The sequence below is a fragment of the Rhinoderma darwinii genome, chromosome 3 (genome assembly GCF_050947455.1).
Source record: "Rhinoderma darwinii isolate aRhiDar2 chromosome 3, aRhiDar2.hap1, whole genome shotgun sequence".
NCBI lineage: Eukaryota > Metazoa > Chordata > Amphibia > Anura > Rhinodermatidae > Rhinoderma > Rhinoderma darwinii.
This window is the reverse complement of record NC_134689.1, coordinates 206,428,629-206,454,318: the sequence shown is the minus strand read 5'-3', so window position 1 is coordinate 206,454,318 and position 25,690 is coordinate 206,428,629. Positions and strand designations below refer to the sequence as shown.

The window sequence follows — 25,690 nt, the reverse complement described above, 5'->3', positions numbered from 1 at the left end:
TATTCTAAGAGCCAGAACGTTTTTATTTTTCCTTCAAAAAAGCCGTGCGAGGACTTATTTTTTGCGTAACGAACTGTAGTTTCGATCAGTACCATTTTTCGGTACATGCGACTTTTTGATCTCTTTTTATTCCATTTTTTGGGAGGTGAAGAGACCAAACAATTGTGATTGTGGTGCGGTTTATTATTATTTTTTTTTACGGCGTTCACCGCGCGGGATAAATAACGAAATAATTTTATAGTTCAGGCCGTTACGGACGCGGCGATACCAATTATGTATAGTTTATTTGTTTATTTATTTATTTATTTTAATAATAAAGACTGACAAGGGAAAAAGGGGGATTTTTACTTTTATTACTTTTAAAACTTTTATTTTCTTATTTTTACACAACTTTTTGTAACTTTTTTTTTACTTTTTTACTTTGTCCCATTAGGGGACTTGAGGGCAGGAGGTCCTGATCGCTATTCTAATACACTGCACTACATGCGTAGTGCAGTGTATTAGAACTGTCAGCTACTCACTGACAGCAAGCATAGTGGGTCCTGACTCTGTCAGGACCCACTAGGCTTCCGTCTATGGCATAGCCGGACGCCATTTTTTGGTGTCCGGTTGCCATAGTCACCATCGCCGGCCGCTATCGTGTAGCAGGCCGGCGATGGCGGATTAACCCCTAAGAAGCCGCGATCGCTATTGAACGCGGCTTCTGAGGGGTTAAATCTGCGGGGACCACCGCGATCGGTCCCGGCACATTGAGCAGTGATAGTCTGCTGTCGGAAACAGCAGCTATCACAGCTCATGCACGCGCCCCGCGCGAACGGCGCCGTGTTTACTCCATGACATACTATTATGTCATGGAGCGCGAACGATGCACTTACCATGACATAATAGTATGTCCTGGAGCGTTAAGGGGTTAAAGCAGGATAAAGGCCTGAGAGTTCCTGATAAACTTAAATATTATCACGTGGCCACAATAGATCATTTGACCAAGTTGCAGGAGTCCTCCAACATGCTGCTCTGGGTGTACTTGGATATTCCCTATGTTTTCCCCATCCCTACTCAATCCCTACTATGGCTTCCCCCTTCTTTATGATCTGGACATCTCATGACTACCCTTGCACATTCCCTGTCCATTTGTGATAATGGTATTACATTTTCCAACATTTGCCTCTTCTTTCACTATGGCATAACCACCTTTTTCCACCAGATATGAACAATTATATGGCCTTCAAATGGTGGTGGCCCAATGGTTTTCTGAAAGCCCATCATCTATTCCATGACCTAAAACACATCCACAGATGTCCCAGCAGTGAGTTATTTTGATATTTACAACTAAAGAACTGGGTATCTTCCCTTTTTAGACATAAAAGCGTCTCAAACTCCTTTTTTTAATTTGAAAGGATCTGTGAAATATGCTTAGATTCTAGCTATCTTCTTATAGTTACACTTTACTATCTACACTTTTATATGTCAATAGATGGCATCACGATTAAATTAACCATTGAATACATTACATAATAATACCAATACATCTGGTACATGTAACACCAATGAGAATTTCACCTGAAGTGTTACATAGTCTGAACAGAAAACATGATAAACATGTGCATATTTTTGTGTTAAGAGGGATTTCAACATCAGACCGCTGTGAACGGAATGTACAAAAAAAAAACAAAAAATTGTCTACTACATCCTCCCGTCATTCGCAAAGAACTTGTTGTTGCAGCTCTTCATGTTGGCTACAAAAAAAGTGAATATAAATAATTGCGGCAGCGTCATAAGAAAAAAAGCAGATTCTAAATAGATAAAATGAACAAAAATGCATTCATAATGGAAGTCACAACGCTCTGACGTCAGGTTCCTGAATGGTCTCTGTCGTTTTGAAGGGAAAAATAGCGCTATTTTTCCCATCAAGTTTGACAAAATCTGCAATGGAGCCTCTGACACAGATGTGAGCATAGCCTGAACAAGATGAAATGAATGTAACCAGGACAGGTGGCAAAACGTAAACATTTCGTATTATCAATTGGATTTAATCATTTAAATAGAGAGAGTTTACCAGGAAGACGTGCCGCTTAGTAACATAATTCTACCATACAATGTACTCTATCAGTGAAACGCTCGGGTTCCAGACTATCAGGCAGTTGTGTGTGAGAAATGAGGATTTATATATAAATAATGAAAAGAAAAATGTTTCAGTCATTATTTACTTACCACAATGTGACTGGAATACCTGTGGCTTCACTACTTGACTGCAGACATTACAGACCACTAGATAGAAGTCATCATGAGCTGGATAGTGCCCAAATAAGTGCATGTCTGTAGAAAAGAAATAGGAATTAGTAGCGGACCTGTCCACGCATTTATTCTAAACTTGCGTACACCAGCACTACTGTCCCTAAGATTTCATAGTCGATTATGCTTCACCCCCTTCCGGCTGAAAGCTTGGTAAAAACCTGGTGCATAAACAGTGCTGGAACACTACAAAGTACTGGTGCATCATAAACAATATTAGTGTTTAGCAAAGAAAGAAAAGTCTCTGCAAGTGAGAACTGATATTCTAATAGTTTATATTTATTTTTATTGATTTCAATGGGCCTGTATAAAATAGTCTTCAGTAAAGGATCATGCACATAGCATTGCAGTGTGTACAGGCCCTGTAGGATAGAACATGCCGTCCATGTGTGTCTGGCATTCCATGTGTCGCTGTATTGTACATACTTGAGGTACCTTATTCTCCTCTAGAAGTAACGCTTCTACCCAAAAATACATCCATAATACAGCATGAGATGGAGAATGCCACATTTTTTTCTCTCACAGATGCTCATAGACTTTATGATAAAAACCTTTATATACCTCCAAAATCCAGAGGCACGTGAAGATACAGTACTAGCCTATAGAACAACGAACGTCTTCCCTCTCTATTTGAATAATTCCCGCAGAAATGTTTTTCTTATATTACACCTTTTTCTAGAAGAGCAATTTGCAATTATTTCCATGAGGGAATCACCAAACCTTGACCAGTTTGATAAATATGCTCCAACTTAAAAGGGGTTCTCTCACTGACAACCCTTGTCCATATGTCATATAAGGGCATACGGATGTTATAGAGGTGGTCTCCCACTTGAACACCCCTCTATGAGCCGGGACAGAACTGGCAGACCTGGCCCGTCCATGCATTCATTTAAATGGCTGGCCACTGAGGGGAAATGTGTGGATGGTGTGACTTCCCTGGCCAAAAACAGCTCATCGCGGTACCAGCTTCCTTTTAAAAAGAGTTTTTTTCCATGACAACCCCTAGAAGTAGACTAGTTTTAATGCAAAATCGTTGTTTCCTCTGTAAAAAAATATTTGGCGTTTCACCACGGTAATCTCTGCAAATATTGCTGTGAACAATATTGTTCATCCAAACCTGATCTTAATGTGAATTAGCAATTTATTGGGTATACCAACCCTTCTACAAAATGACTTGTCTGCAACCCATATATCAGGTACTCCCTTGAGTCTCAGTTTTTGTTAAATTTAAAGGGGTTTTTACATGAGAGACATTTATGGCATATCCGCAGAATTTGCCATAAATGTCAGATAGATGCGTGTCCCACCTCTGGGACCCGCCACCCATCTCTAGAACGGTGTCCCCTAAACCCCATTCTACCTTTTTGTGCTCACGCTGCCTCCCGGCCACTTCTTGATTACATGGTCTGGAGTTACAGAAACCGCGTAACTCGCTGAGCTACACGGTTTCAGTAACTCCCATAGAACTGAATAGTAGTTATATAAAACAGCGTAGCTCGCATGCTACGTTGCTTCTGTAACTGCCATTCACTACTAAGGGGGTTACATAAACAGCGTAGCTCAGCGAGTTAAGCCATTTCCGTAACTCCAGACCATGTAGTCAAGAAGTGGCCGGGAGGCAGCGTGAGCACAAAAAGGTAGAACGGGGTTTAAGGGGCCCCATTCTAGAGATAGGTGCAGGTCCCAGAGGTGGGACCCGCATCTGACATTTATGACATATCCTGCGGATGTCATAAATGTCCCTCATGGGAAAACCCCTTTAGGAATGAACAATAGATATAATCTTAAAGTAGTTGTCCGGTTTCAGCAAATGAATGTTATTTTTTTGTATAATTAAAAGCTATACAATTTTCCAATATACTTTCTGTATTAATTCCTCAGGGTTTTCAAAATCTCTGCTTGCCGTAATTTAATAGGAACATTCATTGTTTACTTCCAGTGGATACAATTCTGTCCACGGTCATGTGATGAACACACAGGTGATGGGATCATTAGAAGACAGAACTCTGATACACATACTGTAACGAGCTGTGCACCTGTGTCCATCACATGACCATGGACTGATTATTATCCATTGGTAGTAAACAATGATTGCTTGTACTGAATAACAAGCAGAGATCTCGCAAACAGTGAGGAATTAGTACAGAAAGTATATTCGAATATTGTAGAACTTAATTATACAAAAAAGTAACATTCATTTGCTGAAACTGGACAATCCCTTTAAGGACTCTAAATGTGTATAATAATGATTACAAGGCACAGAGGGCTCGAAGATCAGCAACGCTATACAGTCTAAGATTTTCACGCACAGAAATTGCAACGTTATAAATTTGCCTGCACAACAACAGCAAACAAATTTATACTAATCTGGTATTTGCAAACAAAGAAAAGTGGTCATGATAGCATAAAAACAGCAACACAGAGAGCTAGAGAAGGTCACATGAGCGGATGAATCAATGTTATGTTGATAGACCAATGATAATTTTACCAAATTCTGACCCTTCTATGGATCCATCCAGTTATGCCAATATTTTAGGGTAGTGACTGTTGTTAAATGGCATGGAGCACGCTCTTCTAGTAGTCACTTGGTCCTTGGATACTAAATGGAAAAGAACAGATGCCCAGTGCCAAGATCTCAATGCTTTTTCAACAGTCCAATCTGCAGTTATGATGTTATCGTGTCAGCAATGGTACAACATACATTTATCAAAGTTATCTAGTTCATTTATTCCAACAGGACATTTCTGAAGGGGAAAGAGGTCCCACTATTAACTCCATCATTAACTGCTGAGTAATTGTATGTGTTCAGTGGTCAGGACAGGGTCACGCAGCACTTATACGCTTCTGACATACAAGGTCCTGTGAATCCCTTTTTTTCCCAGCATTCACTTGTCATACAGTGTAAGGCGTCATGCACACGACCGCAGTTTTGTGGCCGTATGCAATCCGCAATTGCGGATAGTATAGATCACATGCTTTCCTATGTGCCAATGCACACGATCCAATTTCCACAGTCCGTGCATTGTCTTGAGCCCAAACCGCAAAAAAATAGGACATGCCCTTATACGGTCTGCATCTGTGTGCACGGCCCGTGTTTGCGGATGGCCCGCGGATAACACTCCGCGGCCCGTCCATGCCGTACTCACGGACCGTACACACAGCTATGGCCGTGTGCAGACCTATGGCCGTGTGCAGGAGTCCGAATAGCTTTCGCCAATCAAGTGAATTACGGCCATGCTACAAGAAAAGACACATCCCATAGACAAGTGGCGCTGTGCGTGGGGGGAGAAAAGCAGGAACATTTTTGGAGATCTTGTAAAATATATAAAGCTTGATATAAAGGCAACCTACAACAGAAATTTCTAAATTGGTTTGTCAGGGATTAGAACATGTTTACCCTGCACGGACCACATCCACAGCACAACAATCTTATTCCATGGCCTAAGACAATAAAAGTCAGGCAGTAATGGCTGCCATTGACAGCACTCACTATTGTTTTCAGATTATGCTCAACACAGTCAAACAAACATAGCCATCAATAAAGCCGACATAAGAAAACACAGATTTCACCACAACACTGTTTTCACCACAGATGTCAATTTTATTATATTTAACTGCGGTCCTGTAAAAAAGCCGTACATTTAAAGATTTCTTAACCACCAGAAAAATTACTCCTCGGCCAGCTTGGCTCTCTAGCAGGTGCTTTGAGCATTGGTACTCCCTGGGCTTTCTAGCAAAAATATCTGCTGACAATGAAAGTTGTCAGACAACTTAAAAAATAATAATAAGTTTAGTATCCTGTGTTCTGTGTAGCCATGTACTTAGCAAATAGTGGGCCTAACAATTGCAGGAGTGATGTGAATTTATTGAAAGCCGCAGACAAATTCAAACACATCAGAGCAGCCCTGAGATCAGATCATCTCATTACAGAATACAGTTTGCTGCAATATCCAGATAATTCAGCTTTCCATGACTCACATGAAGCGGAGATAAGGTATCTACAGGACATGTGATAAACTGCGCGCAATGATCCAACCCTGGTGGCCTAATCCTTCCCTCCCCGCTTAGGTGAACGCAAGACCCGCAGGATAGATAGACCCCTCTCTCGACCCATTATCAAAACTTGTTGAAGTCAAGGCAGATAATACAAAAAAAACAACATCAGAGGTACAAAACCCCAGCAACAAAAACATTGTATAGATACAGAATATATGAGAATAAAGATTGGCTGAAAACATGATACATCTGACATTACATGAATAAAACCACCACCAGCTCTGGTCACGGTGACATTATTACTTTCAATTGGCTCATACCAGTTACCCTGAAAATATAGACCTAAATGCTCGAGCAAGAATTAAATTCCAGGGAACAAGACAATCTTGCAAAACCCAAATATTCCTGGAGAGGCTGGATGAGTTTTAAATAAGAGAAAAATATGAGAAATGACAACAATCACCTGGAAACTGCTTTCAACATTTGTCTGACATTTACAAAAAAAACTGTTTTCATGCAACTGCCCCTATAAATAATAGAGATCATTTTTTATATCAAAGCACATTCATTAAAACTGCCATATAGTGCCATTTTTTTTTTTTTTTTTAAATGATCTATAAGTATGGGAATGCTGAAAGTTGGACTGATATTTAGTCATTACTCCTAATGACCTGTAGAATAAGTCAACCCAGTAAATAGAATAGGAAACAGAACCAAAAATGTGACTCTTCTGTAGTGGCCCATAGCAGTCAGCTCATTATTCTTATTTAGGCCTATGAAACTCCTTCCAACTAGCATTTTTACAAAGTATTTCCGCATAACTTCGAGGCCTGGATAACACCACTTGATTCTATGATAAAAAGAACATGAAGTAACAGCGTATAACAGGTGAAATAAAGACGTTACAACGTGCGAACGAAAAACATATCCACTGTGGGGGGGAATTTATTAAAAAACGTTTACACCACCTTAGTGGCGTTAAAGTCGCAAATTATGGTGCACGACATTTTCTGCCACTCTCTGAACTTGTTTTTTTTAAGTAGGCAGGTTTTAGTAGGAGTATATAGGGCCACCTGCAGCCCAACAAACTCACTATAATGAATGCCAGAAACTGGCGGAAATCTACACCAGTGCCTAGGTAGGATAGACTTCTTTCTAGCGCACGGACAGCAGAAGATGCAACAAATTTATTAGGAGGTGTGCGCCTCTTAAAGGGGTTTTCCCACAAGGGACATCTATGACATATCCACAGGATGTGTCATAAATGTCAGATAGATGCGGGTCCCACCTCTGGGATGATAGATGCAGGTCCCTCACCCCCCTAAACCCCGTTCTACCTCTTTGTGTGTCGGCTGATTTTGGACCATGAAGGTGAAAACAGCGTAACTCGCTGAGCTACACGGTTTTTGTAAGCCCCATAGAACTGAATTGTTGTTACGGAAAAAGCGTAACTCGCATGCTACGCTGCTTCCGTAACTGCCATTCACTACTATGGGAGTTACGGAAACAGCGTAGCTCAGCGAGCTACGCTGTTTCCGTAACTCCCGACCATAAAGTCAGGAAGTGGCCGGGAGTCAGAGATAGCAGACAAAACTAGAACAGTGTTTAGGGGGCCCCGTTTTAGAGATAGGTGCAGGTCCCAGAGGTGGGACCTACATCTATCTGCCATTTATGCCATATCCTGTGGATATGTCAAAAAATTTCCCTTGTAGGAAAACCCCTTGAAATGAAATCACATCCTACTGCAGACTTCATACTTCCTACATAAGAAATGGCAGTCTACGTACATCTGCCCCTTTGTACTAGCCAATTTTTGATTTTTGACTAGAATTATCCATTAAGCTTTATTTTAATAAAGGCAATCCCATGTACTGGAGTTTGCACAAATAGACATAAGTTAAAAGAGAACATTCAATGGACAGCCAATAAGATAGCTTGGAAATATGTTAATCTCCGAGCTATTACCTCATTAGGGGTCCCTTTGATCTAGCAATTAGTGGGGGTCCCAATATCTGGTACTATACTGAAGTAATTTTCGGATGTCTCTATAACCTTTTAGAACATAAAAAGAAAAACGTACACAAAGAATGAACTTATGGTTTAATTTTAGACATTAACATTTACCCAGAATGTCAGTTCTAGAGAGGTAAGGGAGCACGAATCCTAAAATATGTCGCTTATAAAAAATGTTGCTTATATCATTCACAAATGTGTGTAAAACTTTTGGTAGTTTATCAGAACCAGAAATGTTAAGGATGAAGTAGCGATAATAGAGTTTTTTCTCTACTTACTATTCTTCATCCTATAGAAAATACTAGTCAGCAGGCTTGTCGACGAACCCCATCATAATAGCTTAGCTCCTATAAGGCTATGTTCACACATTGTGATTTGTTGCAGATTTTTTAGCTAAAGCCAGAAGTGGATCAAGGAGAAGTATAAGTTCTTCCTTTATATATCTGTTCCATTTGAAACCACTTTTGGCTCCAAAAAGTGCATCAAAATCTGCAACAAATCGCAATGTGTGAACAAGGCCTAATGCAGCGGGACAGTTAAGGCCGGTTAACACGTAACAATTATCAAGGTGAATATTAGATTTGAGCACTTACAATACTTCTTGCAAATGATCACTGTGGCCATACTGTTGCTAAACATTCGACAATACTCTACAACTAGTCAGGATTGTAAAAATTCTCTGCTCGGCTAAATTATTAACGCTCTGCTCAGGGCATTGCATTTTGAGAATCATCCAAGTCCCAGGCAACAGAGAAAGTCCTGAAGCCCTTGGTGAGGGCATTCTGCCTGTTAGAAGTAAACACAAGGAGCTCCTTCTTGTCCTCGCCAATTGTGCAGGTGTTATTAATGCTGTAGGCGAGGGATGAGCACTTCAGGCCTGGAGAGTCACAAGAAGGCCAGGGCTCTGGCTGCAGATGTGCGCATTTCATTTACATGTACTTAGCCTACTTATCATTCAAATGAAGGAAATTTGCATAGGTATGTGTTGTTCCGAGGACCGATGGATGGGAATACAGATAGAAGAGTCTGACAAGTCAAGCCTAGAGGAAAGAAATAACCATAGGATGAGTATGGATGTTTTGTGATGATCATATTAATCTCTCGTCTTACCGGAATACCAATATATCTGTAAATGTACACGGACCACATACAACAGATATCCGGGTTGCCAGAATCCATGACAAATAAGAACCTCTGCTTACTCACCTAACCGCAGCATAATCTTAGGTCAGACAACTAAAACCACCATTATCTGAACACTACAGCCTTGTACTCAACACATATAGCAACCCAAGAGCTTCTGGATGAATTGGACTCTTCTAAAAGGTCTTTAATTTGCTTTAGAAATATGAATATTTGGTTGAACATCTTCACTGTCAATAGTAGCTTCTGCCTTAGGCTGCCTCCCACTGGAAATTGTCTGTCACTACAAGTTTCAAACTTGAGAAAGAAACAAAAATATCACAAGGAAGTAATGAAAATTCTATCATGGTAATATGAGAAATACAGATGGAGCATACCAAAGTCATATATGCTGGAAAACCCCTTTAAGCATTTTTTCTAATATGCATTTATTAAAAATGTCTAGAACAGTCTATAAGGAGTAGATATAAGCGCCCCATTGAAATATCTGAAGATTTGAAAGAATTGCTCATTCACTTTTGTATCCCTGAACTATACAATATAATATGGCATATCACACTTACATTCAGACAAGTTAGTTTATAAAAAAACCACGTTACTTGCATATACCGTGTCTAATATGCAGTGCTTGCTCAAATTACAAAGGCAAACGATATAAACCTTTGAAGCCTTGTATGTTTGTGCATCTCAAATTTTTTTCTAATATACATTCAAAATGTGCGTTTTAGTGCTGCAGCTTCTATGTATCCACTATACATAAAAGCTGCAAAAAAAACCAACACTTTAAAGACAAATCTGTCAGTCAGCTGGACTGACGGCTAGGCTGACAGCAGCTCCTGTGGGCCTCTGATACACAATCTAATCCCAATACCAATCAAATCTATGATTTGATCAGTATTAGGGTTAGATTATGTGTCAGAGGCCCACAGTAGACTGTTAGCGGAGTCATCAGTCCAGCTGACTGACGGGGTTCGGCTTACAGCTGCATTATGTACCTTCTATATATAGTGGATAAATAATAACATTTTTAATAAATGTATATTAGAAAAATGCTTAAAGGTTTTCCAGCCAGTAAAAATTGATGGCCTATCCCCAGCGCTGCTTCCCCCTTATTTCTACTTGCTCACTGTGAATCTTCGACACGCATTTAGCAGCGATTCACAGGTATTGCAGCCGCTTCTGCCATTGAAGTGAATGTGAGAAAAGGCTGCAATACCTGTGAATCACAGCTAAATGCGTGTCGAAGATTCACAGTGAGCAAGTAGAAATAAAGGGGAAGTAGCGCTTGTATGAGTGCTACACCCCTTCAAAAAGAGTTGATCGGCTGGGGTCCCGGAAGTCAGACCTGACACATCAGCTATTGATGGCCTATCCTCAGGACAGGCCATCAATTTTTACCGGCTGGAAAACCCCTTTACGATGCACAAACACATACATTACATAAAAAAAAAAAGAAAAACAGACTTCAAAAAAGGTTTACATAGCCTTTAAAGGTTACAATATTTTCAACTTACAATGGCTTTTCCTGGGCCTTCATAATTTGAAATAATAAGCAACAATTCCACAGGCAGTGACTACCACGCGATTGGCTGGAAGATCACCACATTAGGGGAAAGTAGAGCCAATCAGCGGGTGCTGTATTACTGAAGTACATGCACTAAACAGTAAACTAGTAACACCTCTTTACAGCACACTACATCAACCTGTACCTGGACGGGCTTCTGCCTTGGACACTAGGTGGCGTTGGCTTTATTTTTAGTGTACACTGTGCAGTGTACAGGACCCTGCAGAAGCTCCTGACCTCAATATAAAAAGTGATTTGCAGGTTCCAGCAATTCTTCCTAACATTATATATAAGGACTTCTTTTATCTGGATTAATGATCTGCTTATTTTTGTGTAATCCTAATTGTTTTCTTCTTGACATTTTTACAGCCTTCACTTGTAGAAATAGTGGGCACCAGTAATATACAAATGGGGTCCTGCAAATTTGTCAATATAACAGTACCATAGACGAAAAAAAGATGACACATAAATTGTAACTGTGCACACCCAATAATGATAATTTGTGCATCAGCTGTCTCATTGTATATGACATTTTTACAGCTTGGCATGTTAAGGGACTTGGTACCTCATGGCAGTTGGTTCTCAAGAAGGCCAGTTCTGAATATACTGGACTGAAAACGTACAAATTTACATATCACATAATGAATTAAAGGGGTAACAACTTTTTGTAACATACAATGGGGAAATCTGTCAAAACTGGTGCAAAGAAAATGTGGCGCAGTTGCTTTTATTTTCTAAAGGACCTCTTAAAAGTTATTGATTGCTGCTTAGTACACAGCCAGATACACAGCGGCCGATCAGTCACTGGTGGGGGGGTTGAATAGAGGTGGGGGAAGCACTTTGTTCATGAATACAGCGGACACATAACTTGGAGTCTGCTGTATACTTTGTTAGCTGCCATTAGCCAAATGGCACTATATTTTTTGTGCAGTTTGGGCTAATAGTGTAGTGCAAATGTCCCCATACTATGCTGCCGTTAAACAGGGCAGCAAAGTTTGATAACAGATCCACTTTAACAACTGTTCAATTATCAATAAAATCATAAAATAACCCTTAACATCTGCAAACCAAAAAGAAAAAACACGTGTTTCTGCGGTGAAAACACTTCTCATTTATACAGATCTGGATCCAGGAACAAAACAAACTTTTTTCATATAGCGCAATCTAGTTGATCTGGACTCCAAGGACCATGTAAATTAAACAATCGTCTGTGTCTTTTAATGGCATGTTCATGTCTTTAATTGTACCCATGCGTCTTAAAGGGACTCGTTCACCTCCGAAAACCCCCTAAACTTCAGTGATAAACTATAGTCTTAAAAGACGCCGATTCTGAATCTGTAATTTTTATCTTTCTACTCACTTGCATTCCCCCGAAAACGGGCCGTGCGCTGCATGCCGATGATGTGTCCTAGGAGTCCTCTCTATTATATTGCCAAACTTAGGAGTCCTCTCTATGCATAAGCACAGCCTGTTTGTGGGCTTGCAGCAAGGGAATGCAAGCGAGACAAAATATAAAAATTACAGATTCAGAAACGGCTTCTTTTAGGCTATTTACTGTAGTGTAAAAGGCTTTTTGGAGTGGACAGTCTCTTCAAGGCTGGTTGTCCCATTTTCCTTCATATAGGTCTAAAATAGGATAGATTTAGTCTGGTTATTTGAGAGTGAAAGCGAAGACTCAAGCATCCTGTATGTTTTCCTTGCCATCCACAATATTCTGAAAATATTCTATTCTAAGACGACTGCTTTTTAGGGTAGAGGGTCCTCACTAGAACAAGGAGATGCTCAGGACGGAGGACATAATGTTATATGCGAAACAGAAGGCTTTGTCATTAAAAAAAATACTAATTATCAAATATAAGCTATTGTATATAAAAATTGCTTCTCTCACAGAAAGGGTATACGGAAGCCACAATCCACATACTCAGCACACTATCTTAATGAGATCTGACAAACACTTCTACTCGTGGTGACAAATATTCTGCATATAAATCTACTGTGCTGTGTACTTCTGTTACCTTCCTGGCAAATCACTAAAATGATGCCGCTGCAAGGCACGGGAGCAAACCTACTATTCCATGGCTGCTCTCAATGAAAGTATATTGGTGGTTTGGACTTTATTAGGTAAATGTGTACCGTGAAGCACTCAATTGTGAAACACTTTCAAACGTTAAGGCTATGTTCACATCAGCGTTGGGCTTCCGTTCAAGAGTTCCGTCAGATCTTTTCATCGGTGGAACCCATGAACGGAAAGCCAAACAGAAACCATAGGTTCCGTTTGCATTACCATTGATTTCAAATGGTTTCCGTTCCATAAGGTTTCCATTTTTTTTTTGCGGAAACAATAGCGCAGTCGACTACGCTTTTGATTCCGCTGAAATAACAGAAACCTTACGGAACCGAGACAAATGGAAACCATTACAAACTGATAAATTACCATTGAAATTGGTAATGAAACAGAACCTATGGTTTCCGTTCGGTTTTCCGTTCATGGGTTCTTCTGATGGAAAGGTCTAACATAACCCATGAACAGAAGCCCAACGCTGATGTGAACACAGCCTTAAAGGAGTTTTTCCAAAATAATGTTATGTGACAAGTCAATGGAGAATGAATGTGCGTAGGCAACTCTCCACAGGCATCAAGCCTCAAACGTCCCCATTCTAAGGAATAGTGAGAGACCCAGAACTAGGCTGCCACTGATGGAAGTCATAAAACACTATTTTGAGAAGAACCCTCTAAAGATCAAGACGCTTCAAAGTATGGCAAGACTGGGGTACTCAAAAAGCTGAAATGTGTCATTACAATTCCATACATAGACCTTGATTTAAAAAGAAAAAATACACGCAATCTTTCATATTTGTTTTCTAATAGGTACTGGAATGAAGAAAAAAAAAACTAGTGCAGACGAATAAGTTGTTATAAGACCAAGTTACTGTAATTGTTTTTAGAATCCCCCCTATGTCTTCAGCCTGAATTCTTCATGGATCCAATAAGGTTGTGGTTGCATTCCTTTAGGATGCTTTTCAATGCAGACAGCAAAGCAGCTAACAATCTTGCTGGTTTTAAGGTGACGGGGTTATCTTGCTCACAGCTACTTCGATTTCATCTTGCAGATGTTGACTGGGCAGATCCGGGAAAGTGCTGCTCAGTTAAAGGGGTATTCTGACATAATAATACAATATATGCTTCAACGATAATGACATGTCCGGATAGAAGTTTTACGTTGTCAAAAATGGAATTTGCCGGCCTTTTGACCTTCCTTTTTTGACCCTCTGTTTACCTCTACTTCTTCCCAAGTTTGAGCGGGACCGTAGTTTGTGCATTCAGCAAATCACTACTTTATCCGATCACTACTTTATCCGATCATGCCACTCACTTCCTGACTAACTGTCCACGTGCTGGGGGCACTGTGCGGTCACAGCGGATGTTATGGGCAGCACTGGACATTGATATATTGTGTGCTCTGGAGGCCTATGTAATGAGCTCAGAAATGGTACTCGGTAATGACCAGGACATCATGTATTGATACCAATAAAAGTTGGACCTGAAATTATTTTGCTCTGTTATTTGTGCACTTGTTTGCATACCTATTACTCTACATTAGTTGCAGCAGTGTTTGCTGCCAGTCTTTTCCGGCAACCAGGGCTTTTTCTCTTTGCATAATTTTTTTAATTTACCAATTTCAAAAATCAATAGTAACATTAACAGACAAACAGAGTAAAGAGTCAAAGAATAACATAGAGAGAAATAAGTCATAACAGTAAAATTTGCAACTGCCTGGTGCCAGTACAATTGAATATAAACCATGTTGTAACTAGGTCATATCCTGGCATCTTAACACTAGATTTTACAGCACTAAACCACCAGCATGTCGGTATACTGCTGTGGCTTAGCATCCCAAACGTTCCCCTCTTAAACCGGTCTATTTTAGCATTTTGTCATGTTACAGCATGCACTGTATGTAAATTACCAGAGTAGAGTCCTGAGAGGAGTCCAGGTGTACTGGCCTCGGCTTCATCTAAGCACTGAGCATGTGCAGGATGCCGTTGGACTCATCTCAGGACTCTTCACTGGAAATTTACATAAGGCGAACGCTGTATTATAACTTATTTTTAGCCAAAATGCTTAAAATAAAAAAGTTTTGAGAGGGGCAGGTTTACAACGCTAAACCCCAGCGGTATAATGACATCCTGGTGGTTTAGTGCCCTAAGATGTAGTAACAGCTTCTCTTTAAATAGCAAAATTGTCAACTATTACAAATAGGAGGATGCACCTGTTTCAGCCCTGTAGACAAGATCAAAAAGAAGGGGAGAAGAAAAAGAAAGAAAAAGAGAAGAGAAAGAAAGGGCAGTGTGCACCATACCATATGAGCACCCATATTTTAGCACTCAAAGTATTTCTTAAAAATGAGGTAATCCAGAAAGCCAGTGTAGAAAGTCAGAACTATCCTTAGCAAAGTTCATCTAGTCCATGTGTATATAAATGATTCAACATGTCTATTGACATCTGCATCAGAAAAACAACCTAAGTCACCCAGTCTCCAATGGAGGAACTCACTGACAGCGTACCTTGTTGACCTTATGTTAACAATAACTGGCACACTACTGAACCAGCTTCAACTTTTCTACAAACCTAATTTACCAAGATTAAACCACGAGACGCAGGGCTAGACAAAGCCTAGATGCCAGGTAGCCAATGCGCTTGAAATTTACTTCTGACAAATCCATCAAAATACAACCCTTAATGAATCAAATTTACATTCATGGGATCCGTGACGTTGCGTTTTATGAATGGGTACATAGCAAGCAGACTATGCTTATTATACCCATCAATAACAACTGAAACGTGACGCAACAGAACCAGACACTTACAGATACCCAACAATTCCATTGGGAACATTAACAAACTTTTCTCTATATTCTCTTGTAAGTAACAGAAAAAAAAATAACACCTTCTTCATGAAATTAACTGTAGTAAAACAAATAAAAATCTCATTTTACAGTTGCAATGGTTGACTCCAGATCCTAAAAATTTATCTAAAATCAAATTCTTCATGAATTACCTTCTACGTCTTCTTCTGATATGCCGGTTAACAACTCTTTTCAGTTCAAGAGTATCATTGTAATGGAATGGCCATATTCTTTGCCAACTTTAAACACAAATGCAGCAATTAGAGAAGATTTTTTTTTGATGACCTCTAATGCTGAATTCTTGAAGAGTGAGTGTGTGTGTGTTTGTCGGATCTTGGCTCTTTTAAAAAGATGACCCGAGATCTATCTTATTCTAGTTATTACCTTAAATGAGGAACAAATCCAAGAATTAGTAACTAACATAATTAATATAAATAATTTAAAAAAATTTGACAGATTTTGTTCAAGTCCATTTGTTCGAAGTACAAAGTTACTAATTTTAAGAAGATAAGAATTTTCATATGTATTTTATGGATACTCAATTTTAATAAATAAACGATTATCTCTTGCATAAAAGTAGCAGTGGCCATACAATGCTCTAGATCCACAGTACAGAAAAATGAGGACATACTTTAATTATTACTCAACGTCCCCATTTCCCCATCACATGACCTATGTTCTAGCCTAAAAAAATCTTGCATTCTTATTGCTTAGTCTCATCCATAAAAACACTTATATGTTCTAAGGGCTATAGCCAGATATGCTTCTATAAATGTAGACTAATGTCGGAAGCAAGTCCCACACTATACAATCTTTTTCGACATGAAGAACAGTCCTACTGAACCCTCATAACTCAGTGAAGCAAGAACAAACTTTGCAAATAAAAATTTACTTCATGTCAACTTACTAACTCCACAAAAAAGATTCACCTGTACATAAAGTATTTAAAAGACACAGCAGAAACCAAATATATCAAAACTTCGCCTAGAATCAAGACCCGAAAAATTACCAATTTTATTGTATCTATACAGGTAAAAATGCTCCTACACATGACATAAAAATGAATGATACCCAAAGATAATACAAAAATTGTATAGTTTTAATATATAAACACACAGGTAAAACTAGTGTGTCATTTTGATATTAACAAAAGGCTTTTTATAATAAGGAATAAAAAATTATAAGAAGAACAAAGAAACAAAAAAAGACATACACAAAGTATAGGAAAACTTAATGCATCTCCATAAGGTACATTTCTTACAATAACTGGAATAGGATACTAATCAGAGGAAAGCCATAATGAACAGAATCAAATCCAGTCACATGTATTCACCATGGCTTTTTTGGGAAAGGCTTTCCTGATTACACGTGACTGGATCTGATCTGTTTCGTGGCACGAAATATACAGCTCCCATATATTACAGCCATCTGAATACAGACGTATCTAAGAAAACTATGCACAATCGAAAGATAAAATAGATACAAACAATTTAGCGTTCAAATGTCCTCGGACTCTTTGTAAAAAATGTGCTTTGGTTTTTATATTGAAAGTGGATAGGTCGGCTGAATCATAGGACAACAAACCTGTCACTGTAATATCAGTCAAAATGACACAAAAAATAATAATATTACGTCACTTGGCTAATAAGAGCGATAAAAGAATACACCGGAGTCATAGTTATGAGTTTGGTGTATTCTTGAGGAGGGTACTCCCCCGCCTCTGGGAAAAGCAAGAAGCGCTCCCCTGGTCACCACTAGCCCAAGTGTTCCATTGGTCAGTCTTAGAACACTTGGGCTAGTCTCAAAAGCTCATGCTTTCCATGGCTACTGCAACTTATAGTTTCCCTGTAGGGGTCGGTTTAGCAGATATAAAAAAAACACATATAAAAAGTACAGAATAGAAAAAATATTAAATATAGAGGAAAACAGGAAGTTACCCTACAGTAAAATAAGGAGGACATTTTTTAACACAGCCAGATTACACGACTACCATGAAGAAACGTAGATATGACAACATGTCCAAAGACAATCAAAACAAGTTAGAATACCAACAAGGGGAAGTAAACCAACAAAATAAAGAGGTCTAAAGAGGAAAGGTCTATAGAAAAGACGTGTTTTCAGAAGAGGAATTCTAGGTCTGGAAAACACAGCAAGGTGTTATAAAGAGAACTTCGTATAACAGAAGGTATCGGTTTAGCTCACTGCTATTATAAGGACTAGATAATAGAGTATTGAGCTCATCACACCATGTAACTTTGAAAGTAGAAAAATCTACAGTAAGTATAATTGCATGTACTGGTTTTAAGTAAAGGAAGCTTAATCCTTTAATTCTGCACCATTTTCAAGAACTCTGGTGTCAGTGGAAGAAAACTATTCCGGTTTACATGCAGAGGCTAAAAAAGTTTTTCAGACCTAGTCTTGATCTCAGCCGAGAGTTTGGTACAACTGGATCCAATCCTGTAAATCCTCTATGAGTTAAATAGATCAGCAGCACAAATCTCTCTTCTGTACAGATAGTTTGCTAGAATGTAAAAATGTATCTGCTTATAGCCTGGGCTGAGCAAAGAATTGTCCAGACTGGATACATTTGTAGCAAACTCTCTGCTGGAAAAGAAGGACCGTGTCAGTAAAGGTTTTGATCCATTGGATGTAAACAAGTATGCTCCCCTGCACTGACCTTAAATATTTTTTATATATATATTGAGGAACTGACTGTAACACAAAGTATATTAGAAAGTTGTAGAACTTTTTATCATAAAGTCAGTAAGTCTTATTTAGGCTTCCGTCATTTTACACTATTCTTGCCGTCAAAAGTGACAGAAACCCACAGAAAGCCCCAATGCAAATGTCAACTGGAAAACCTTTTTAAATGAATGAGAGATTATATATTTATTTATCTCTTAACACTGCTGGGTCCTCTTCACTTCCATGCATTGCCGCACACAACTTCCGGACGCTGGCCAGCCTCAAGAACTTGTATGCGCCACCGGACACAGACCTCCAATGCACCTATGATGGCAAGTCTGCGAGGCCCAAGCAGCTGGCGTCCCCGGTTCAGATTCAGACCATGGTTCGCAAACTTAGGATCTAGAGGAAAAAGATTGCCCGCACAATCTGGCAGCTGTGTACCATCATTCTCATCATTCATATTTTTCACAAGGATAGTCCACACCTCTATGAACAGCGTTGCAGACTCGCATCAATTTTTGTCGCCATTGGCGTTGCTAAACTGGTCTGAGACAAAAAGGCACATACGAGGAACCATTTTTTGTTTTTTTCAGACGAAGGAAACCCACATAAGCACTGGGAAAACATACAAACTCCATACACTTGAGAAAGCGGTTGGCTAAACGCTCATTTTGGCTGACCGCTATTTCTCCCTCGACTTCGCAAGCATATTTATTTCAATGAGGAGAAAAAAAATAAACAGCTGGCAGACACCTCTGGTAGGGGGTTATCATCCATGGGAACAAAAGATAGGGCAAGTTGAAGTCCAACACTCCCTATTCCTCTTACCCCACAACAGCAGTGCTGAACAGCAACAGTGCTAATAACAGAACAACCGTCGTCGAATTTCCTAAAATATTTTTTTTTTTAAGAGACTTATTCAACAGGATTGTTTTTTGGACAAGCAAGTTGAGATTCCACCACCGCAAACTGTCAAGGCGGTTTCCCAACCCCTAAAAGAACTCTCCTAAGCAGCTCTAGCTGTTGTGCTGGATTTAATAGGCAATATAAAGTTATCCTTTAGAAGCCGAACAACCCCTTTAAAAGATATGGACAACATTGGGGCCATTTTTGTTTTTCATTGAAATGCATTTATTTAGTGATAAAACACTTTTGTAAGGCTATGTTCACATCAGCGTCGGGCTTCCGTTCATCGGTTCCGTTTGACCTTTCCATCGGTTGGACCAATGAACTGAAAGCCAAACGGAAACCAAAGCTTCCGTTCGCATTACCATTGATTTAGATGGTAATGCTTCCGATGGAGTTGGTTTTGGTTAGGTTTTCGTTTTATTCGGGGAAACAATAGCGCAGTCAGTTACGTTGTTTCCACTAAAAAAAAGAGAAACCTTACGTAATGGAAACAAACTTGAACCAATTACAACTGAGGCATTACCATTGAAATCAATGGTAATGCAAACAGAAGCTACGGTTTCTGCTTGGCGTTCCGTTCATCGGTTCCTCCAGCGGAAAGTTCTAACAGAACCCATGAACGGAACCCGACGCTGATGTGAACAGGCCCAAATTTTTTTTTTCTTTTCACAGCACATAGAAGCTGCAGAAAGCTATTCAGAGACAAAATCAGTGACCTGCCCTGATGGCTCGGCTGGCAGTGGCTCCAGAGTGATTTTCTAAGCTCGGTTCTGATCAGGTGGATCCACTTTGGATTGATCAGAACTGAGCTAAGGAAAATCGCTCAGGGGCACACACAGGAGCCACTGTCAGCAGAGCCGTCAGAGCAACTCACTGACTTGGCTCAGAACGGCTGAATAAAAAAATAAAAAATGATCTCCAAGTCTCCATTCAGCTTAACAGTGATCCAAGAGCTTTGTGCGAGACACAACTTATGCAACTTCAACACAAGCTCTGGTAGGGCAATATCAGAAGTGCAAATGTATCCACTGAAGATGCAATCACGTGGACCAAGAACACATGCTGGTTCAAGAAGTATTAAGAGGCTGGTAAACAAACTATGCAAACAGTTAGGACACATATTACATGCCGGTATCAGAATAATATGATCAACTCTACAAGGTTGCAACAAAACAGACATTTGCCTGTCTCTAGTATTACTCGACTAGTAAACTGGAACAACCAATGCCACTAACCACATACCATTATTTCCCAGAACATGTGCAGGAGCTCTAAAGTAGAACATTTATATTACCCATCCTTAGTTTAGATACCCAAAAGCTTCTCAGCTACTTGCCACCTAGTAAACCACTAGAACCATATAGTAATCTAATAAATGAAGACACCCCAAATAAAATACACAGGCATTTTTCTATAGCCCGTTATATTTGCACTCATAACCATGAGCTTTCACAGGCTTAAGTCGCCATATTTGTTTCAGCGATATTCAGTGTAGCGTTCAGCTTGCACTACACCCAGGTTTATAAATTGAATATTAATAGTACCGCAACCTACAATAAAACATACAATGAATTGTAAAATTTACGAGGTTCAATGCATAAGACAAAAAACAATGGAAACTGTATTGCATTTGCATAATAATATCTTGCCATTGTAAGTGGATTCATCTATGGTTGCATTGACTTATAATAGCTAAACTTCAGAGTGAACAAGCCTCACCAAAACTTACCAGCAATAAATATTAGAATCTTCGCACAGTACGGGCTTATAGACTGTACCAATAACTACTAAATAAACAGAGTAAAATCATAATCCGGGCACTGTTACCCTTAAAAGGTATTTAACCGGGCCATTTCCAAAAAACATACCCAGTATTCATGTCCTGCTGGAAAACATGCAAGCAACTAAGTGGAAGATTCTATTGCTTTACCAAACAGAGCTACTCAGTTATACAACCAGGGAAATGCCTTCTCTGTAATACAAATGTCTTTATTGTGAATAAATGTTCTTAAAATCTGTTTAGACCATTCAGATTTAGGCTGGAATCCCACGTGCAGTTTTTTGAGCCAAACACAGGAGTGGATACAGATATAAGAGAGAGGAGACATTTCCTTTAGGCCTGATTCAAGCCTAAAACGACGCGAATTATGCTTTCTCTGCCTCCCATTGATGTCAATGGGAGGTCAAAGGCGTAAACGCCCGAAGATAGGGCATGTCCCTTCTTTTTCCCGCGAAATCAATGGGAAGCATTTTCGGCCGTTTTTTGGTGCGTTTTGTGGCACGATTTACGCATAAAAAAAACTCAGTCTGAACTCCCCCTTATACTTTTCCAACTTTTTGGATCCACTTTTGGTTTTGGCTAAAAAAATAAATTAAAAAAAAGCCACAAAAACTGAATACAGAATTTTGGAGAAGACTGTTTTATCGTAAATAAATATCGTAAATAAATAACAAGGCTTTGTACACACTTTCGTTATTTTCTGTTGTTAGAGTAGCACAGAATAAAGTGCAATTTTATTGAGAAAATAAACGGAGACCCGACAGACCCATTTTATGTCAATGGGATCTGTCAGGATCCATTACAAAATGGATCAAAAATAATCTATCATGGATCCTGTAAATACAGAAGCAATGACACCAGTGTGAACAAAGTAATAAAGTCAACAGATAATAAACCAAGCAGATAAGAGTGTTAAAGGGAACCTGTCAGCAGTTTTAAGTCCTCAAAACTGCTGACACCACTAGATACAGGACGGGAAAAGCTGCGTAACGGTACCGGTGTTGTCGGTCGTGCAAGTTGCATGATTGAGAAATCGGTTTTAATGTGCCCGGTGACACGATCGCAAGTGCCACGGAGGTGGCCTCTTCATGTTCTGTGCTCCAGGCATCGAGCGCTGCTAGCCCCTCCTCCATGCTCTGAGTGACGGCTCTAGCACCCAAAAAGGAGACCACTAGATCCGTTACTCAGAGCAGAGGGTGGCACTTGCAATCACAGCGCTGGGGACATCAGAATGTCGATTTCTCGGTCATGCAACTTGCATGACTGACAACACAGGTAATGGTGCACTGCTCTCTCTATACAGTTTATAGAACTGTCAGCAGTTTTGAAGACTCAGAACTGCTGACAGTTTCCATTTAAGCTCTTTATTTGCAATAGAGCAGACACAACCTACAGCATACTGTAAAACAGCCCGTTGTCTGCTGAAGTTCCTGCATGCTAGATGCAGGAGGTTATCAATTCCCGCTTTGCCCTGCAGTTGAAACTTTCAGAACACAAGAGCTGCCTACACTTTCAATAAAAAAAAATTGAAAAAAAAATTGAAAAAAAAAAGTCTACCGTTCAATATGTCAGATACACAATTCGCAGCACACACCTTTAAGAATAAACAGGTCAGTAGTACCTGCAATGTAAAGTCACCGGAAGACATTTTAGTTTAGAAAGATGGGTCTGCCAGACGCCATAGCATCTGGTGATAAGGGAACAGATTGAATTATGGGTATGGAAATGCCAAAAACGTCTTTAATACATCTGTCAGGGAGGGAAAGAGAGGTTTTCAATGGGGGAAATACTGATCCTACGTTTTTTATAAAAGACCACGATAGCAAAAGCTAACAAATTTCCAGTAAACCGACATGTGTGCATGTATATATATATATATATATATATATATATATATATATATACACACACACACACACACACACATACACAAAGTGCTCACATTAGACACTCCAAAGGAAGGAAAGGCTGGAGTATATTGAAATATTTCAAGAAAAGCTTCATAAACATGTAACATTGATCACAAATTCAAAAAAATAATCAAATAAAATACTACATGTTTATGACGTTAAAAAATAATTCCTTTTTTTTTTGCATGAATACAACCCCAAAAACGTGGATGTTACATGCATTTTACATAAAAGATGGCTGTAGAATTCTGGCAGAACAATTTCACTGCTGACTAGTCAATAGGAGCTGACATAAAACACCGGCTATTATACAACTAAATTGGTGTGTCACTCTAAAAGGCAGCATTCCATTTTTTAGAAGCGCAACCGTACTTGACATTTTTACGCCAGGCATTCACGGGAAGCGTGCACACAGTAGAAATTTTGACATTAATGACACAAAGTGTGCTCTTCCAAATTCCACCGCTTACACTGTAAACTACAAAAACACAATAAAGAAAAACACTAGGGAACGTTCCCCAAGAGTAACAAATTCATATGAATGACACAACAGAGAAAAGCGCCGACGTGGACAACTGACAGCATCTCCAAGAGTGTCCGGTATCCACAACAGTACCCAAAAAAGGTCTACTTATGGTGGACACATGGCTTGTACCAGGTCATTTCCAATACAACGATAGTAAAAGATGATCATTGAAAGCCACAAAGAACAACGTCAAGAGAGTCTACATTTTGGCCTATGTTTATGACAAGAATTACGGCGTTTACAGAGTTATTGCATGTACAATGCAAAAGGTGCACAAATTACTGTGGATTCTGGTCCATTAGACTCCTTTAGGAGCCAGTCTAGGTCTATTAGTAGCCAAGTAGTAAAAATAAAGACATTACTTTAAAAGAAACACTACACAAATAGTTAGACACCAGCAGCAGATTTGTAAGTGCTTTGGCTACCTGGGATTCATCCAGCCCTTTACTATAGTGATGAAATGAGAGCTGGTCTCGTAGGCCATAACTGTAGGCATTGAGGAAGGCATGAGCAAACTGAGGTAGATATCAGGAGCCAGTTAGAACATTCTAGCAGTTGAGCTGAAGACAACCCAACGGTTCCGCAGCAGGAGCAACTTGCTAGATGCATTGGCTACCCGGCTTCGTGGGATGTCAAGCCCTGGGGAGAGGTCTTGCATGTTTACATACCGCTAGCCTGGACAGGTGACTGTATGGACAAGCTTCCCATGAAATACCTCCAAACAGCAGCCTATACGGACAGGTGCATATAAACACTAAATACCCCCCAGTCCCGAGCGTCCCTTAGGCGCAATACTTAATAGCAAGTATGTTAGTAAATCTGAACATCACCATATAGAAGCCCATTACGGACATATATGCGTGAGGTAGGACCCGTGTTCATTGGTCAACGGGACAAAGCAGCGTTTGGTGTACACATGCAACACTTACCTTCTTTATTAAGCCTCATAACCTCCCTGCTTTTTCCGCCGTCTTTTCCAGTCTCTTCTAAATCTACATCTGTGGGAGAAAGAAAAGCCAAAGTCAAGATATGCATCTGAACATATGTAAACAGCAGCGTCTAGGAAGCCTGGCAGCCCAGCATGGACCACCATGCCCACCACACTGGCGGCATGGGCACATGCATTATGTGATATTATAGCACATATTCATAGAATACACAGGCGTGCATAGGAAGCCCCAGTGGATAAGAGCACAGACAGCACTAAAGGATGGGCCTCTCTAATAGACACACAGTAAATCCACACACACTCAGTCTCAGTCTGCCTCTGGTGCTCTCCCTCTTTCTACATGTCTTCTGCTGTATATAGGGATTGTCTTACTGACCAGGACTACAGGGAGTAGCGCAGGGACACCAGGGACCGGTCTCTCACTTTTATTTTCTATATATCAATCTAGATGGCTACATAAACCCAGGCTGTGCGGGGCTGATTGATCGGTTACACAGCAATTGGATGGGGCCGTGTTCTTACTGTCGGAGCAGTGTATTTTAGCGGCATCGATCCAGGTGGACCACGGTTTGCCCATAAAAGCCTCCGGACTGGGCACTTTGCGATCCAGTGTCGCCATTGCTCTTCCTTCTTGTTGCTTTTCCTTTCCTTCGGAAGCGGAGCGACACGGGATTCGAGGCTCCGTGACGTCATCTTCGGAACGTTCCGACATTGAGCTGACTGAAGGGGAGGGGGAAGCCGAGTGACTGTCTCTGATCCTCCATGCTCATGTTTGGCATGTACTGGCTGCAGTGCCGCCAGTGGCCAGAGAGGGAGCCACGGCGCAGATTCCCATTCATAGTATAGTAGACTGCTCTTGTGAGGCGAGCGAGTCAGGAGACGGGGAACTTTTTCATTACTGCAAATAAATCGCATGTTTAATACAATGCACAAGGCGCTAAACTGTCAGCACATGAACAAACGTGTACACAAGACCGAAATTGAATATTCACCTAATTTTAGAGGGTCAGATG

At 40.0% G+C, this 25,690-nt stretch overlaps 1 protein-coding gene across 1 annotated transcript in view; it reads right to left on the bottom strand.

The window, feature by feature from the left end:
• The window catches only part of ATXN7L1 (ataxin 7 like 1), a 132,436-nt gene extending 106,980 nt beyond the window's left edge, over window positions 1–25,456 (bottom strand). Inside the window, 4 exon segments of the mRNA XM_075857285.1 lie at window positions 2,212–2,316; window positions 24,658–24,726; window positions 25,200–25,426; window positions 25,428–25,456. Coding sequence (XP_075713400.1) covers window positions 2,212–2,316; window positions 24,658–24,726; window positions 25,200–25,426; window positions 25,428–25,456 — 430 coding nt within the window.
• Window positions 25,457–25,690: the final 234 nt, after the last annotated feature.